This window comes from Pseudonaja textilis, chromosome Z (genome assembly GCF_049901715.1).
Source record: "Pseudonaja textilis isolate UNSWEBS1 chromosome Z, rPseTex1.2, whole genome shotgun sequence".
NCBI lineage: Eukaryota > Metazoa > Chordata > Lepidosauria > Squamata > Elapidae > Pseudonaja > Pseudonaja textilis.
Genome location: NC_142008.1, coordinates 17,854,663 through 17,869,479, shown reverse-complemented (window position 1 = coordinate 17,869,479; position 14,817 = coordinate 17,854,663). Strand labels below are relative to the sequence as shown.

General features: G+C 36.0%; 1 protein-coding gene across 1 annotated transcript in view; it reads left to right on the top strand.

Moving 5' to 3' along the window:
- SVIL (supervillin) overlaps nt 1-14,817 on the top strand; it is a 115,304-nt gene that overhangs the window by 88,960 nt on the left and 11,527 nt on the right. The window contains 9 exon segments of the mRNA XM_026710066.2: nt 869-1,041; nt 1,989-2,144; nt 3,542-3,678; nt 4,126-4,273; nt 4,407-4,552; nt 8,193-8,368; nt 11,620-11,761; nt 12,620-12,896; nt 13,385-13,536. Coding sequence (XP_026565851.2) covers nt 869-1,041; nt 1,989-2,144; nt 3,542-3,678; nt 4,126-4,273; nt 4,407-4,552; nt 8,193-8,368; nt 11,620-11,761; nt 12,620-12,896; nt 13,385-13,536 — 1,507 coding nt within the window.

Here is a 14,817-nt window from a genome sequence, read left to right as displayed (position 1 = left end):
TTTGCATTATCACTTCTATTAACTTCTTTTCTGCACATTTATGGTTGGAATATTTCCAGTTTTTCTTCTTTTGTCTTCCTACATCTTAGTCCTCATCTGAGCACAGGAGGTGACAGAAGAATCAAATTCTCACAAAGGAAATGCTGAAGAAAGAATGTTGGAAAATAAAACTTAGTTTGAAGAAAATGAGATAGAGACAAATAGTGGTTGTAACATTTTACTAAGTTAGTATTTAGAGAATTTTAATCTCAAGTATAATACTTCCTGTATTCTGTATTTCTATAGAGGTTGTCATATCAAATCACAGGAATATTGAACAAATCAAAAAGTTGAAAAGCAGATGCAGGAAATAGTTTGAGTCAAGGGCATCTACCACTCCTGCCATAAGCATTTACATGTTCCTTTTCCACTGCAGAATCTATGTCACCACTCACCCTTCAGGTCAACCTTAAAGCATTATTGTGAGGGTTTCAATCACTTTAAGATATTGCTCTGTAGCCCCTTATGATTTGTTGTTTAGGCACAATAAAGCAATTGCTTTAGGCACAAGAGAGTATTTGGGCCCAGTTTATGCTCTTCCTAGTTTTATCTGACAAGCTTTGATGGTTCTCTTTGCTTTTCTGGATGTTGGTTAAGACCAAGAGTCTTCAAACTTGGCAAGTTTAAGACTTGTGGACTTCAACTCCCAGAAATCCTGAATTAACATGAATGGAGGAGGAATTCTGGGAGTTGAAGTCCACAAGTCTTAAAGCTGTTAAGTTTGAAGACCCCTGGTAAGACATTCAGATGTGGCAGTTAATTGCATTCTGTGCCTTTAAGAAAAGCTGATGAAATAGTAAGTTAAGTGGGAGGATCTTTTGCTTTCCAGGTTAATTTCTGCAGTAGCAGAACACAAACGGGCTGTGAGGCCTACACGCAGAGTCCAGGCTTCTAAGAACCCTTTAAAAATGTTAGCAGCAAGAGAGGACATTCTTCATGAATACACGGAGCAGAGATTAAATGTGGCCTTCATGGAGTCAAAGCGAATGAAAGTTGAAAAAAGTAAGTTTAAGATTCCAAGTAGCTTTCTGTGTATTTTTATTTTTCTCTGTTTCCCCTAAAGCTTATGTCATAATGCTTCTCAATCATAATGGTGAACCGTGGTTTGTTTGCTTGACAGCAAGTCATGGAAGTTGTATTTCCATTATGGTTATTTTTTATTCCAGTGTTAATGCTGATATTGTAGCTCTTTTAATCCAGTTTCACAATATAAAATCTTCATTTCTTAAAAAGCAGGATTAAATCAATTTAGAATATTAATGGAAAACTATCTTTAACAAACCATGAATAAGGTAGGTGCCTATGCCTGATACACAATGTCAGAATAGAAGCACACAAACAGAGGTTGTTTTCATTTGTTTATTTCTTGTTAAGGTCTACAAGAAAACAACCACACTCAGAGAGCACCAAGAACCCCACAGAACCTGGATTTCCTAGCTTCATTACCACCCCACAAAGTTTAAGAGAGGGAAAGACAATGAGGATGTGATTTTTCATTTCCCGATAAAACAACATCCTCTGGCCAGACAAAGAGTTGTCTCTTTTCTCTTTTCACAGAATTACTAAGACACCTGTATACGTGCAAAACCAAATAACCATTGGAACGGGCCTTGCATATTTTTGAACTTCATTGTTTTTGGTAATATTTAATGATATAATCCACTTTTCATTTTTATCTTGAAATGTTCCTCCTGGAAATGTGAGGGTCTTCAGACTAGGGAGTAGTTTGAGCTCAGCCTGGTTTTGTTCTCTTTCAGCAGCATCAACAAAACTAAAGGCTGGATATGAGTCATGCATGAAAAAAAAAGCTAAATAAATATGGAAACAAAACATAACATCCTTTTTTTGTTTTTTGTTTTGTGTGTGTGTGTATGTGTCCTATTATTTATTTTTTGTATTTTCTTTTTTTCCTCTTCTGTCATTTTTTTCCCTATTTTGTCTGTCCTAAGTGTCTGCAAATTCAAATTTCTCAGAAGTAGCACTTGCTGGTTTAGCGAGTAAAGAGAACTTCAGCAATATTAGTCTGCGTAGTGTTAATTTGACGGAGCAGAACTCAAACAACAGCGCTGTCCCATACAAGAAGCTGATGCTCTTACAGATCAAAGGTAGATGGAATGAATACATTTTTAATTAATCCAAAATGCAACATACATTAAATATTGGCAAGGCATTTCTATGATTTTTTTCAACTATGGAGACGATTAGGAGAGGGACTTGTAACCATGTTTTAATACATTAATAAATGTACTTGTTATCTAGTAATCATGTTCTCTGGCAGATATTATTTTTTAAAAATCACATTAAAATCTGGCAATATTAGTAAGAGGACTAGAATTTAAAAAATAATTGTTTATTACTTTTACCGTATATTTTTATAAATAACACAAGGCAATGAACATACCTAATTAATACTCTTCCCTCCTCCTATTTTCCTCACAACAATGACCCTGTTAGTTGTTGTGGGCTGAGAGAAAGTAACTAACCCTCTCCAGTTGGCTTTCATGCCTAAAGTGGGAGTTCTTGTCCCACTAGTGATTGGCCCAAAATCACCCAGCAGGCTTTTATCCATTAAAATAATATTTAGGTTTTAAGATTGATATCCTATGATGATCCTCAGGGCAGCTGAAAATTGTAATAGTGACATACAGTTACAATGCAGAAGTAGAAGAGGCAATACTTTCTATCCTTACCAATGAATATAATGCAATTATTTGAACTCTTCATTTAAATACAAAAAACCCTCAGTGCTAAAAATGAGCAATTTATTATCAGGTTTCAGCGACTCACTCTTGGGGAAGTACTTTAGAGATTACAAGCTACCATGGATTGCCCACTGTGGAATAGAAATGGAATGGAATAGAATATAGGATAGGATAGAATGGAATAGGATAGGATAGGATAGGGTAGGGTAGGGTAGGGTAGGATAGGATAGGATAGGATAGGATAGGATAGGATAGGATAGGATAGGATAGGATAGGATAGGATAAGATAGAATTCTTTATTGACCATGTGTGATTTATACACAAGGAATTTGTCTTCAGTGCATAAATTCTCAATTTACATAAAAGCTGTAAGTGATAAATCATGATCATAGTCATCATAAAAATACATTCATCATACAACATAAAATACCACACTTAATAATAGTCATAAGATACTAAACAAGCAATCAACACAAACCATTCTAGGAAACTAAAATTATATAAATCATAAAGATACAGGCAATAAAGTTATTGTCATAAGTAGAAAAGGTGATAGGTAATAAGAAAATGAGAAATTTATAAATTAAAATACTTGATAATTTTTGTCTTAAGTGAACAGTTGCTTCAAGCTGCTTTATTCCTGGCATATGTTCAGTTTCTGCTGTTATGATGCATTAAATGTCATTTAGAAAATGATATTACTGTCTGAAATCAAGGTCTTCTTTCTGAAATAAACAGATCCAAAAGTTGCCTCTAGTCCCTTATTTATAGGATGTTGTTGGATTTTTTTTTCTTTTTAGGAAGAAGACATGTCCAAACTAGATTAGTTGAACCAAGGGCCTCATCACTTAATAGCGGTGACTGTTTCTTGCTACTCACGCCACAGTTTTGCTTCCTGTGGGTAGGAGAGTTTGCAAACGTCATAGAAAAAGCCAAGGTTAGTGCTCGGAAAGTCTGAGATAGCACAATCCTTGGTTATCCTCTTTTGTTAGGTTCATGGGCATTTACAAAAATAACCATGCACAAGATTCTTAATGTCTGTAAACATAGTATGAATGTTGATGGGAAAATCCTTACAGCCTACCATCCCCCTTCTCATTTTTTTTTCACGCTAAAAATCATTAGGAAAAAGAGGTCCATGCTCAAAAAGAAAGAAATAAGTCGTGAATGACAGGAAGTCCTTTCTGACTTTTGCAGTTCAATGGGCTGTGTTCTCATTAAAATGGAAACAAGGGGACCTATCTGTATTTGACACAGTTTCCATCTTTCAGTTTAGCATGTCCCATGAAAATAGCAACAAGTACACATTCATTCTTTTTTGAATAGTCCAATTGTCCCCAAAGCTTAGGCAGTCCTATTCAGCTAATCATGTTCAATTTCTTAGGCTTCAGAGCTCGCAGCTTTAATTCAGACAAAGCGAGAACTTGGCTGCAGAGCTCCTTATATACAGACCATAGAAGAAGGCATCAATACTCATACTCATGCAGCCAAAGAATTCTGGAAACTACTTGGTGGGCAAACAAGCTATCAGGGTAAGAGTGGGTTTGTTTTTGCCATCTCCGTGCATTTTCCTCTTGTAAGAATATTCTTAAATTGCTTTCTTTTTTTAATTTTCCAACCCTGGGCTGCATTGTTCACCTGTTTATTTTGCCTGCCTCTTTCAAGCGGTTGGAACTCCGGAGGAGGATGAGATGTATGAAGCTGCAATAATAGAAACAAATTGCATTTACCGGCTTGTTGATGACAAACTTATTCCTGATGATGACCACTGGGGAAAGATGCCAAAGTGTACATTGCTAAATTCGAAAGAGGTATAGTAAGAAGCATTTTCAGAGTTAAAGAGTCAGCTTAAGTGCTGGTGAAAATGTATATGCAGATGTCCTCAAAATGCGATCTTTTGTTTAGAGACCATTGGATTGGATTGGATTGGATTGGATTGGATTGGAATGGAGTAGAGTAGAGTAGAGTAGAGTAGAGTAGAGTAGAGTAGAGTAGAGTAGAATAGAATAGAATAGAATAGAATAGAATAGAATAGAATAGAATAGAATAGAATAGAATAGAATAGAATTCTTTATTGGCCAACAAGGAATTTGTCTTGGTGCATATACTCTCAGTGTACATAAAGGAAAAAAATACATTCATCAAGAATCATAAGATACAACACTTAGTGATAGTCATAGGTTACTAATAAGCAATCAAATCATACTAGGAAACAAATAAAACAATATAAATTCTAAAAATATAAGCAACACAGTTATAGTCATAAGTGGGAAGAGATAGGTACTAGGATGGATGAGAAGAATAATAGTAAAAAGTCTTAGTAAATACATTGACAGTGCTGTGAGAATTAGTTGTTTAGCAAAGTGATGGTATTTGGGGAAAAATGTTCTTGTGTCTAGTTGTTCTGATGTGCAGTGCCCTATAGCATCGTTTTGAGAATAAAAGATGAAACAATTTATGTCCAGGATGTGAAGGGTATGTAGATAATTTCACAGCTCTCTTTCTGACTCGTACAGTATACATGATTGAAGGCAGATTGGTAGCAATTGTTTATGGCACTAAAAAGGTGATTTATTATCTTTTCTCATGCAACATTGTAGGATTCCCATGGTCACGTGATCAAAATTCGGAAGCTAGGCAACTGGTTCGTATTTATGACTGTTGCAGTATCCCAGGATTGTGTAATCTTTTGCAACCTTTTGGCAAGCAACAGCAGTATTTCCCTTAATAATTGTGGCAAGAAAGTTTGCAAAATGGAACAAAACTCACTTAACAACCATCTCGCTTATCAACAGAAATGTTAGGCTCAGTTATGGTCATAAGCTGAGGGGTCCTGAGGGGTCCCTCACATGCTAAAAGCTCTTTTCCTCTTTGGGCTCAGGGATGGTTCTCTTTTTTTTTCCTGTCAAACATGATATGTATAAATCTAAAAGCTTCTAGTGAATCAATAGGAAAAACTGAGCAACCTTACAGGAAGCAGATTGTAACATTTGGGTTTCTGAAGAGAGTCAGTAAGATAGCTGTGTCAATAAGCACTATTAAAATATAATTAAATGTGTATAATTAAAATTAAAAAAAATTAAAAAAAACTAATCCTGTGATTTTTTTTAAAATGGAAATGGTATGACTGTAAATGTTCTGAGTTATGGAGAAGGTAGCCAAGAAGCATTTGTATAAGGAGACTATTAAACAATCATATCTAAGCTATGTATTACATTTACACAGTTGAATGAATTGTAGAAAAAACTTACCCAATGTACAACTACATCAACAGCTAGTGAAGAAGAGGCACAGAGGAAAGAGGAAAATGTAGTACATCATATATTTTACCGAGATACTACAGTAGAGAGGGATGAAATAAGTTCATATATCAACTAAGCAATGCAAGTCACAGAGCATCATATGGTTCTGCTTCATTTGCATTTCTGTTGTAAATAATCCAGAATTTATTTTGTTTTGCAGCAGAAGCAAATGAAATAAATGTAACATAAAACAGAGAGGCTTCTTAAAAATGCAGAGAGACATGATAAAGATACCAAGGATATCCAACTCAAGGAACAGTGTGCTTCCTATGGTTTGGCCTCCCTCAGGTGTATCATGAAAACACAGCTTTGTATTATGAAAACAAGTTTTACACAGCTTTAAGCTTACACAATTTCTCCTCTTCCTTATTCTTTCCATATGAGTTTAAGGAGGAGTTTCAAAGCCCTCACTTCAATTTTAGATCTTCATGTTTCCACTGTTCAAACTTACATTAGGTAATCTTAAATACAGTTTGTTGAATATAAATCTGATAACAGTATTCAAAACTGATTTGTTTCATCAAAACATAATGGTTCTTTAATGCTTTCTTGCCATTCAGTTAGCCTAAAAACAGAATTACCATCTCCTCAGTCTGGCTAGATAAAATAAGGAATAGAGTAGAATAGAATAGAGAATAGAATAGAATAGAATAGAATAGAATAGAATAGAATAGAATAGAATAGAATAGAATAGAATAGAATAGAATAGGATTGGATTCTTTATTGGCCAAGTGTGATTGGACACATAAGGAATTTGGTTCATATGCTCTCAGTGTACATAAAAGAAAAGATACGTTTGTTAAGAATCATAAGGTACAACACTTGATGATAGTCATAGGGTACAAATAAGCAATCAAATCATATTAGGAAGCAGTCAGTAAAAATAGTAAGGATACCAGCAACAAAGTTACAGTCATACAGTCATGAGTGGGAGAAAATGGTTATAAATAAAATGGGAAGTGTTCATTATGGACATTTTTAGTTCATTCCAATATAAACAATGTTTTGTAGCACCTGGAACAAGACAAGCATATATCAAAACATGCATCGAAGTTCATAAAATCCCCAGATGAAGACTATCAATCAATCCAGAGCTTGCCCTTGTTCATATGACATTTTAATGTATGTTAACTGTTACTGCTTGGCTAAAAATTGAATCTTGTTTCTATATTTCTTGGATGGGGTAGCACTACCCCAAACAGACCCTGTGCGTAATCTGTGGGTTCTCCTGGACTCAGGACTTCTGTTCGAAGAGCAGGTGGTGGTCGTGGCCAGAAGGGTCTTTGCGCAACTGCGGGTTGTGCACCAGTTATGCTCTTCCCTGGATCAGCGGTCCCTACTCAGTCATTCATGCCCTGGTCACTTCCCGTTTTGATTATTGCAGCATGCTCTACATGGGGCTGCCCTTGAAGAGCATCCAGAAGCTCCAGTTGGTGCAAAAAGCAGTGGCCCACATGGTTTTATGCAGACCCCGGTGTGCACATGTATCACCTCTCCTGCAGGAGCTGCATTGGCTGCCAATTTGTTTTGGGGTGCAATTCAAGGTGCTAGTTGTCACCATTAAAGCTCTTCATGGCTTGGGTCCGGGTTATCTGAGGAAACATCTCTTGCCAGTGACATCTACCTGAACCATTAGAGTGAGGAGGCAGGGAATGATGCAGGTCCCACCCCTGAGGGAGATACACCTGGTGGGAAGGGCCTTCTCTCTGGTGGCTCCATCTCTCTGGAACATCATCCCCCCAGAGATTAGTATGGCCCCCTCATTAATACTATTCCGAAAGGCACTGAAGACCTGGTTTTGCCAGCAGGCCTGAGGAACCCAGAGAGGGATGCAACCTATCAAATGGCTAGTGTGACCCGCTGTCATTGTGGGGGGAGTGAGTTGGTTTTTGGTTTTGTTTTGTTTTGTTTTTCCCAAATTTTGCTCTATTGTACTTTCCTAATTTATTTGATTCTTTTGGTTCTTATTGTTTTTATTTTTTTGTTTTAAATATGATTTTACACTGTGTAAGCCGCCTTGAATCACCATGGGCAAAGAGGCAGCAATATAAATCAAATAAATAAATGAAATCTTTCCCTTTGCCCATTCAAAAATTATTTCTTATTTCTTTGTTCTCTCTCTCTCTCTCTCTCTCTCTCTCTCTTTTAGGTCTTGGTGTTTGACTTTGGAAGTGAAGTATATGTTTGGCATGGGAAAGAGGTTACACTAGCACAAAGGAAAGTTGCCTTCCAGTTAGCCAAACACTTATGGAATGGGACTTTTGACTACGTCAATTGTGACATCAATCCCCTGGATCCTGGTGAATGCAATCCTCTTATTCCAAGGTATCAAGTCTAATGACAGCAATGATTTTCCTATCCTTATTTAAGAAAAGAAACATGTTAGGATAATAATTTTGATATTATTTTTCAAATTATTGGAAAGTTACATTCCTAGATTTTTGTCCCACATATACCTGTGGGAATATGTATCAAAATTGTCCTGTTATAGGCAGGAACACAGCCTAATTAAAACCAGTACAATTGTCCTTAATTGTAACTCCCAGGCAATCAACAGGTAATCATGTACATGTTGAGTGAAAAACATAATTTAGATAGGGTGCAAAAGTAATATGGATATAGTGCAAAACTCAGCCAAATTAGATCATGAGAGTTTCAGTCTTGAACACATCAAATTGAGAGAGAGAGGAAGTTGATTCCAAGAGGCAAAGCATTTCAAGGATAGATTGAAGATAGCTTGTCACAACAGCATAATTAGCCTAGAAATAGTATTTGATTATCTGCAGATAGGGAGATTTATACAGAGAAGCTTCTTAACGTAACCCTAATCCCAACATAGCCAATATACGTGTAATTCATCTATTATATTCAGGCAACGTGCAGGATTAAGGACATATAATTTTTACAAGGAGATTTTTCTTTTCTTTTCTTTGAAAATTTTATTTGGGTTTTCACAAAAAAACACAATACAAATAAAACATCTTTTTTTTGAAAATAGATGGTCCCGGGTTATCACTTCTTTATACAGACACAAACTCAATTTCATGTTCATTTTTATGTTCTATTCCATATCTTATTACTGTTTTACATTTTCTACATAATTTTTCCCCTCTTTTAATTTTCTCAACTTTATTTTGATTATCTCATCTCAATTCAAATCATTATATTTATACTTTTGTCTGTCCTGTTTCAATTTCATATTATCTTATTAAGCAAATTTTCCCCTGTAGTTACTAATTGGAGTATGATACCTTTATATCTTTTAATTTTATCCGTTCAACTCTTATTTAAGCTTCAATGTATACCTTTAAGATTATAACATTCAATATAATACATAACTTCCAGTCGAATTCTGCTTGGTACATTCTTAAAATACACACTATATTCTTTAAAAAAGATTATATATATATATATATATATGTGTGTGTGGGGGTGTGGGTGGGTGTGGGTGTGGGTGTGTGGGTGTAAATAAAGCACTCATTCCATCCAATTCAATTCTATCATTAATATTCATTAAAATCTTAACATCTTTAACATTTCTTTCCAATTAAATATCATACTTCCTTGGGAACACTTATGAACTTTCCATAATTAATTCTTTTTTTCCCCCCATATTTCTCCTCACTTATATTTTATAAATCATTAATAATTAAAATGTTTCCATCCTTTCCTAATTTAATTCTCTCATTCACTTTATTTCATTTATTTATTAACAAACATTCCACTAGATTATGATAAATATTTTATCCATCATTTTAATCATATTTTCTAAAAATTTCTATTTGTAATATAACAATACTATCTTATGTACCTTGGCAGAATCCCTTTTGCAAGTAAGTTTTCACCCATTATCTCTAAACAGGCTTATACTTTCAATTCTTACACCTTTTCCCTGTTTCTCTATATCTTATTTCTGTCCTTTATAACTTCTTTTCCTTTCCTTCTTCCCCCTCTTCTTCTCTCTCCCCTTTTTACCCCCTTGTCTCTCTACTTCTAATTCTCTCTTCTGTAATCCCGTCTTCTGTTGCTTTCTAATATTATACTTATTTTTCAAACTATTCTTTTTGGGGGTTGTTTTTTCAAATCTTAAACTTTTCATTCTCTTTCCCCCCTTTCCTTTTTTCCCCCACATAAAATTACTTGATCATTAAAGATGGCTCCTTCCTTGTCCCAGTCTTCTTGTTCTGCAAGCGTTTCTTCTTGTTTCTCATAGTTCCAGATCTCCATTTCTAAAAGTTGAAATACGAAGCCAAAAGAACCTCTCCCTTCTTGTGCATCTTCTTTGTACTTTTAAAGTTCCGTTTTCAGTTCTTCTAAAAGTGGTGCCATTTTAAACACTTTTAAACAACCACCTGATTGATTTTAGTCATTTAAATGCAATAACCAAAAATCCAAAGATCACCAAGTAATCCAAATAATCCAAAGCTATTTCTTCTTGCTTCTTTTTTCCACTTTCTCTTCCTGGGGTTCTATTATGTTGTTGTAAAGTTTCAGTTAAAATGTATCTTTTAGGAATCTTGTTGAGGTTTCACTGTAAATTCCTTTTAATTCCAGGCAGTCTCCTACATTTTTCCAGATCCTGCCCTTTTATTCTTTTTCTCTCCTTTCCTGCTTTTAAAGGCTTTTAAGTATCCAGAAATCTTTGTTATCCCTTTGACATTTTATTTTCAGCTTAACTGCCTATTGATGTCAAAGTGGTTTTTTTTTTTCAATTTCTTGCTTAAGTCTGTCAATATAGGGAAGAGAAGGAAAAAAAAATCAAATCCTTTCCCTTTCATCTCTCCTTTGCTGCTTCAAAATCTTCTTTGGGAACAATGTTATTTTTTTTTATAGTTTAAATTCCAGGGTACCTTATGTTGTTGCTTTTGCAGTTTAACCCGGTCAACCAAAACTTTCTCTTCTTATCTTCTTCCTGCACATTCTTTTCCGGTCGAGTTCTTCTTTGGGGTGCCCATTTCTGACCACCGCTGCAACTGCCTTTGGGAAAGGGAGGAATGGCCAGCTGGGGAGAAGAGATGTGGTTCTCCTCAACCGTGCTGGCAGTCTCCCCCCTCTTCACCTGTACGGAGTGGCTTAGCCCTGAAACCAGCCAGCTCGGGATGCTCCGGCAGTGACCACGGATTGAAACCGTGCATGATCGCGGTTTCGGTCTGTCAGCGAAGGGACTCAAACTGGAAGTCCACAAGGAGATTTTTCTTGCAGTACTGTGTCACTGTACCTTCAGCCCTTCAATTTTATCTGGTGATACTGCCCAAACTTTTCAGATATTGAAGTTGTTCTTGGATATCCAGGTCAAAATTGGAGTCTACAGACTCAGATTTATGGGGACAAAGTCTTCCAAGGCCCCTGTTGGCTTCTCTATATCTTCAGGGGCTTTTGCGGGGAAGAAGGGGATGGAAATCTTGACCTGAAATTTTCAAAAATCAAGACTCATAACTGCAAAATTATGAGCTACATATTTTGGCAATACCATTTATTTATTTAGTTTTGGTTGGCTGAATTTTCTTTTATAGCATGAAATGTTAAATGATGTTGGTACTGTCTATTTTTCTTTTTCTTTTGCTTTTGTCATGCAGAAAAGGACAAGGACGACCAGACTGGGCCATTTTTGGCAGACTCACAGAACACAATGAGACAATACTATTTAAAGAAAAATTTCTTGATTGGACTGAATTGAAGAAACTTGCTGAGAAGTATTCCACTGAATCCACTCAGAAGGTGGCAGACTTTCTTACTTGTTTATAATTATTACATTAGGACTCACTTGATAAATGTATTGCAGATTTTTTGGCATGAAAGGTACCTTGCTTTTAAAAAAAATCAGCTAGGCAAAAGAAGTTGTTTTAAGTAGATTTATAAATAGCCTAAATTAGTGGTTGACCCATATAATCAGGAAACTTTTTCTAAAATCTGCACAGTAGTCACTAGAGTACAGTAAGTATATAATAAAAGGTTATGGTTCCCCTCACACATACATGCTAGTTATTTCTGGCTCTAAAAGCCAAAGAGCCAGCGCTATCCAAAGATGTCTCTGTGGTCATGTTGCTGGCATGACTAAATGCCGAAGGCACACATAACGCTGTTACCTTCCCACCAAAGTGGTCCCTATTTTTCTGATTGCATTTTTACATGCTTTCGAACTGCTAGGTTGGCAGAATCTGGGACAAGTAACAGGAGCTCACTCCATTAAGCGGCACTAAGGGATTCAAACCACCAAACTGCCGACCTTTCTGATAGACAAGCTCAATGTCTTAGCCACTGAGCCACCACGTCCCTATAAGTATATAATAGATTGGTGGTGGTGGTGATACATTATAAAAATAAATGACATCTTCATTTATGAGATAGTTTATCATTAAAAATCCAAGTCCTAGTATCTCAGGTAAACTCAGAAAGTAATTGAATTACTTTCAGTTCTTTGGAAATGCAGTTTTTGGAGAGCAGCATGAGTGAATTGTTGATAAAAGCTGTCTATGCATTAGCACGATAATAAGACTTTTGGCTTTTTATTGTGATAAGAACAATGGACATTTTGCCTTGCTGTCTAAGACTAAATAACTTTGTGTCTTGTTACAGGAAGAAACTAGATCTGACACAAAGCCATATGATGTCCTGCTCATGGTCCCCGTTCCCCAGGCAACTGTCGGCACTGTCTTAGATGGGATAAATATTGGCCGCGGCTATGGATTCATTGAAGGAGAAGATGGGAGACAATTTGAAATTATCACTATCTCTGTGGACGTCTGGCACATCCTGGAATTTGATTATAGCAGGCTTCCTAAACAAAGTATTGGGCAATTTCATGAAGGTGACACATACGTTGTCAAGTGGAAATACCTAGTGAGCACTTCAGGTCAGTGAAATATCTCCATCTTCTGTTATGATTTAAACTTCTATAAATGATATAATTTAATAAGCATTCCCTGTATCTCACATTAAATGTAGCTATTCAAGGCCATCGGGAGTTGATTATGGAGTTTACCATGTTAATTTATAGAAAGTGCTTTGTTTCTGAAAACAGAAAACAAGTGATGAGTGTATGTTTCTCTATCTGAAGTCATATACATTTGTGTGTGTGACATATATGCTCCTATTAATATAAATCTATACATAAAAACATACACACATTTTAATAAGACATAATGGGCCTGCAAAGTACCGCAATCATACTGATCAGCCTCCTGAAGATATTGGTCTGTCTGAATATTTATCTCCTGGTACTTTTGAACAGCATATTGAATTGCTTACATATAATGTTTCTTAGTGCAGCTTTGTAAACAAGTTCTAAGCTGGATGGATATATGCTTTCCAAGTTATGACCTCTTTGTTTTGATCTTGCAGTTGGAAGCAGACAAAAGGGGGACTTACAGACGAGGGTCGTTGGCAAAGAGAAATGTGTGTACTTCTTTTGGCAAGGGAGACATTCTACTGTCAGTGAGAAGGGGACTTCTGCATTGATGACTGTGGAGCTTGATGAAGAGAGAGGAGCTCAGGTGAAGAAAGCAGAGAATAGGCAGAATAATAGGTTTTGTGAGTCTGGGGTCTCTAGCTTCACTCTTTCAAACAGAGCATATTGCCAATCCACCTAACTTATGGATGTCAAACTGGCGGCCTACAGTCCAGATGTATCATGCACAGGCCACACCCACCCCAGCTCCATGAATGGGAAAAACATTGTAAAATGTCACATGATGACAATGTGACGCAGCTAGTTTGACACCCGTGTCTAACATGTATAAGCTTCCATGTCTTTAATAGCACAGGGCAACTTACAGAAATGTAATAAAACAATCCTGAAATGAAACACGTAGTAAATAATGGTTAATGATCAATATTAAAATTAGTGGTATATAATAGATTAAATTACGTTTAACTTCCTCCTAATCTGTAAGATCTTAAACAAGAAGAGGCTTGTTTTAACTCCAGTAGAATTTCTTTTATATTCTGACACCACCACCACCCAAAGGAAAACATACAATTTACTTTGGCCAAGGATGGACAGTCTGAAATCTCTGAGCCATAAAGGCCACCAAATCCTTCTAACACCAACTGCAAAACATTAGCAGATTTCCTATTGTTTTGAGATTATATTGTAGTAAAAGCTCTAAAAAATGGTTAACCCCCTTTAAAATACAAAATAAGAAAGTTTATGGACAAACTGGGTGACATGTTCTCATGTAGACTGTGTCGGCTAGTAATGTTCTTTTTATATTTTAAACAAGAGCTAAGCTATTGAAATAATTGCAAGTACAGGTTGTCCTCACTTTATCAGCAATCACTTAGCTATTGCTTGAAACTACAACAGTAATTTCCCTCAAAAGTACTTACAATCCCTCCCAAAATTTCAGCAGATAGTTTATTGTACTTAATACATTACATTTTCAGAGCAGATGATATTAAATAGTAAGAATAATCCCATGGCTTGATAAAACTGTAGATGAATTCTCTACAAGGGCTGCTCTAAGCTTGGCAGTCTTAATTCACTGAATATATGGATTTTCATACCGGTTGCATATGGTATTGTGCTGTAGTTTGGACAACAGATCAATGACACTTATTTTCTGTACTGAAGAACATAGATTCAGTTGCCAACCTCCCAGTAAGGCTAGGAACAATGAATCTGTAGAGGATCACTGTCATCCCATTTATTATAAACAATATCTAAATAAACTGATCATTCGGGTTGGCAAAAGGCAACTTTCTGTGCAGAATAGTTTTGTGGGAACAACACTGTTGCCAGGGAACAATTATAAAAGCCAAGTATTTGCCAGCAC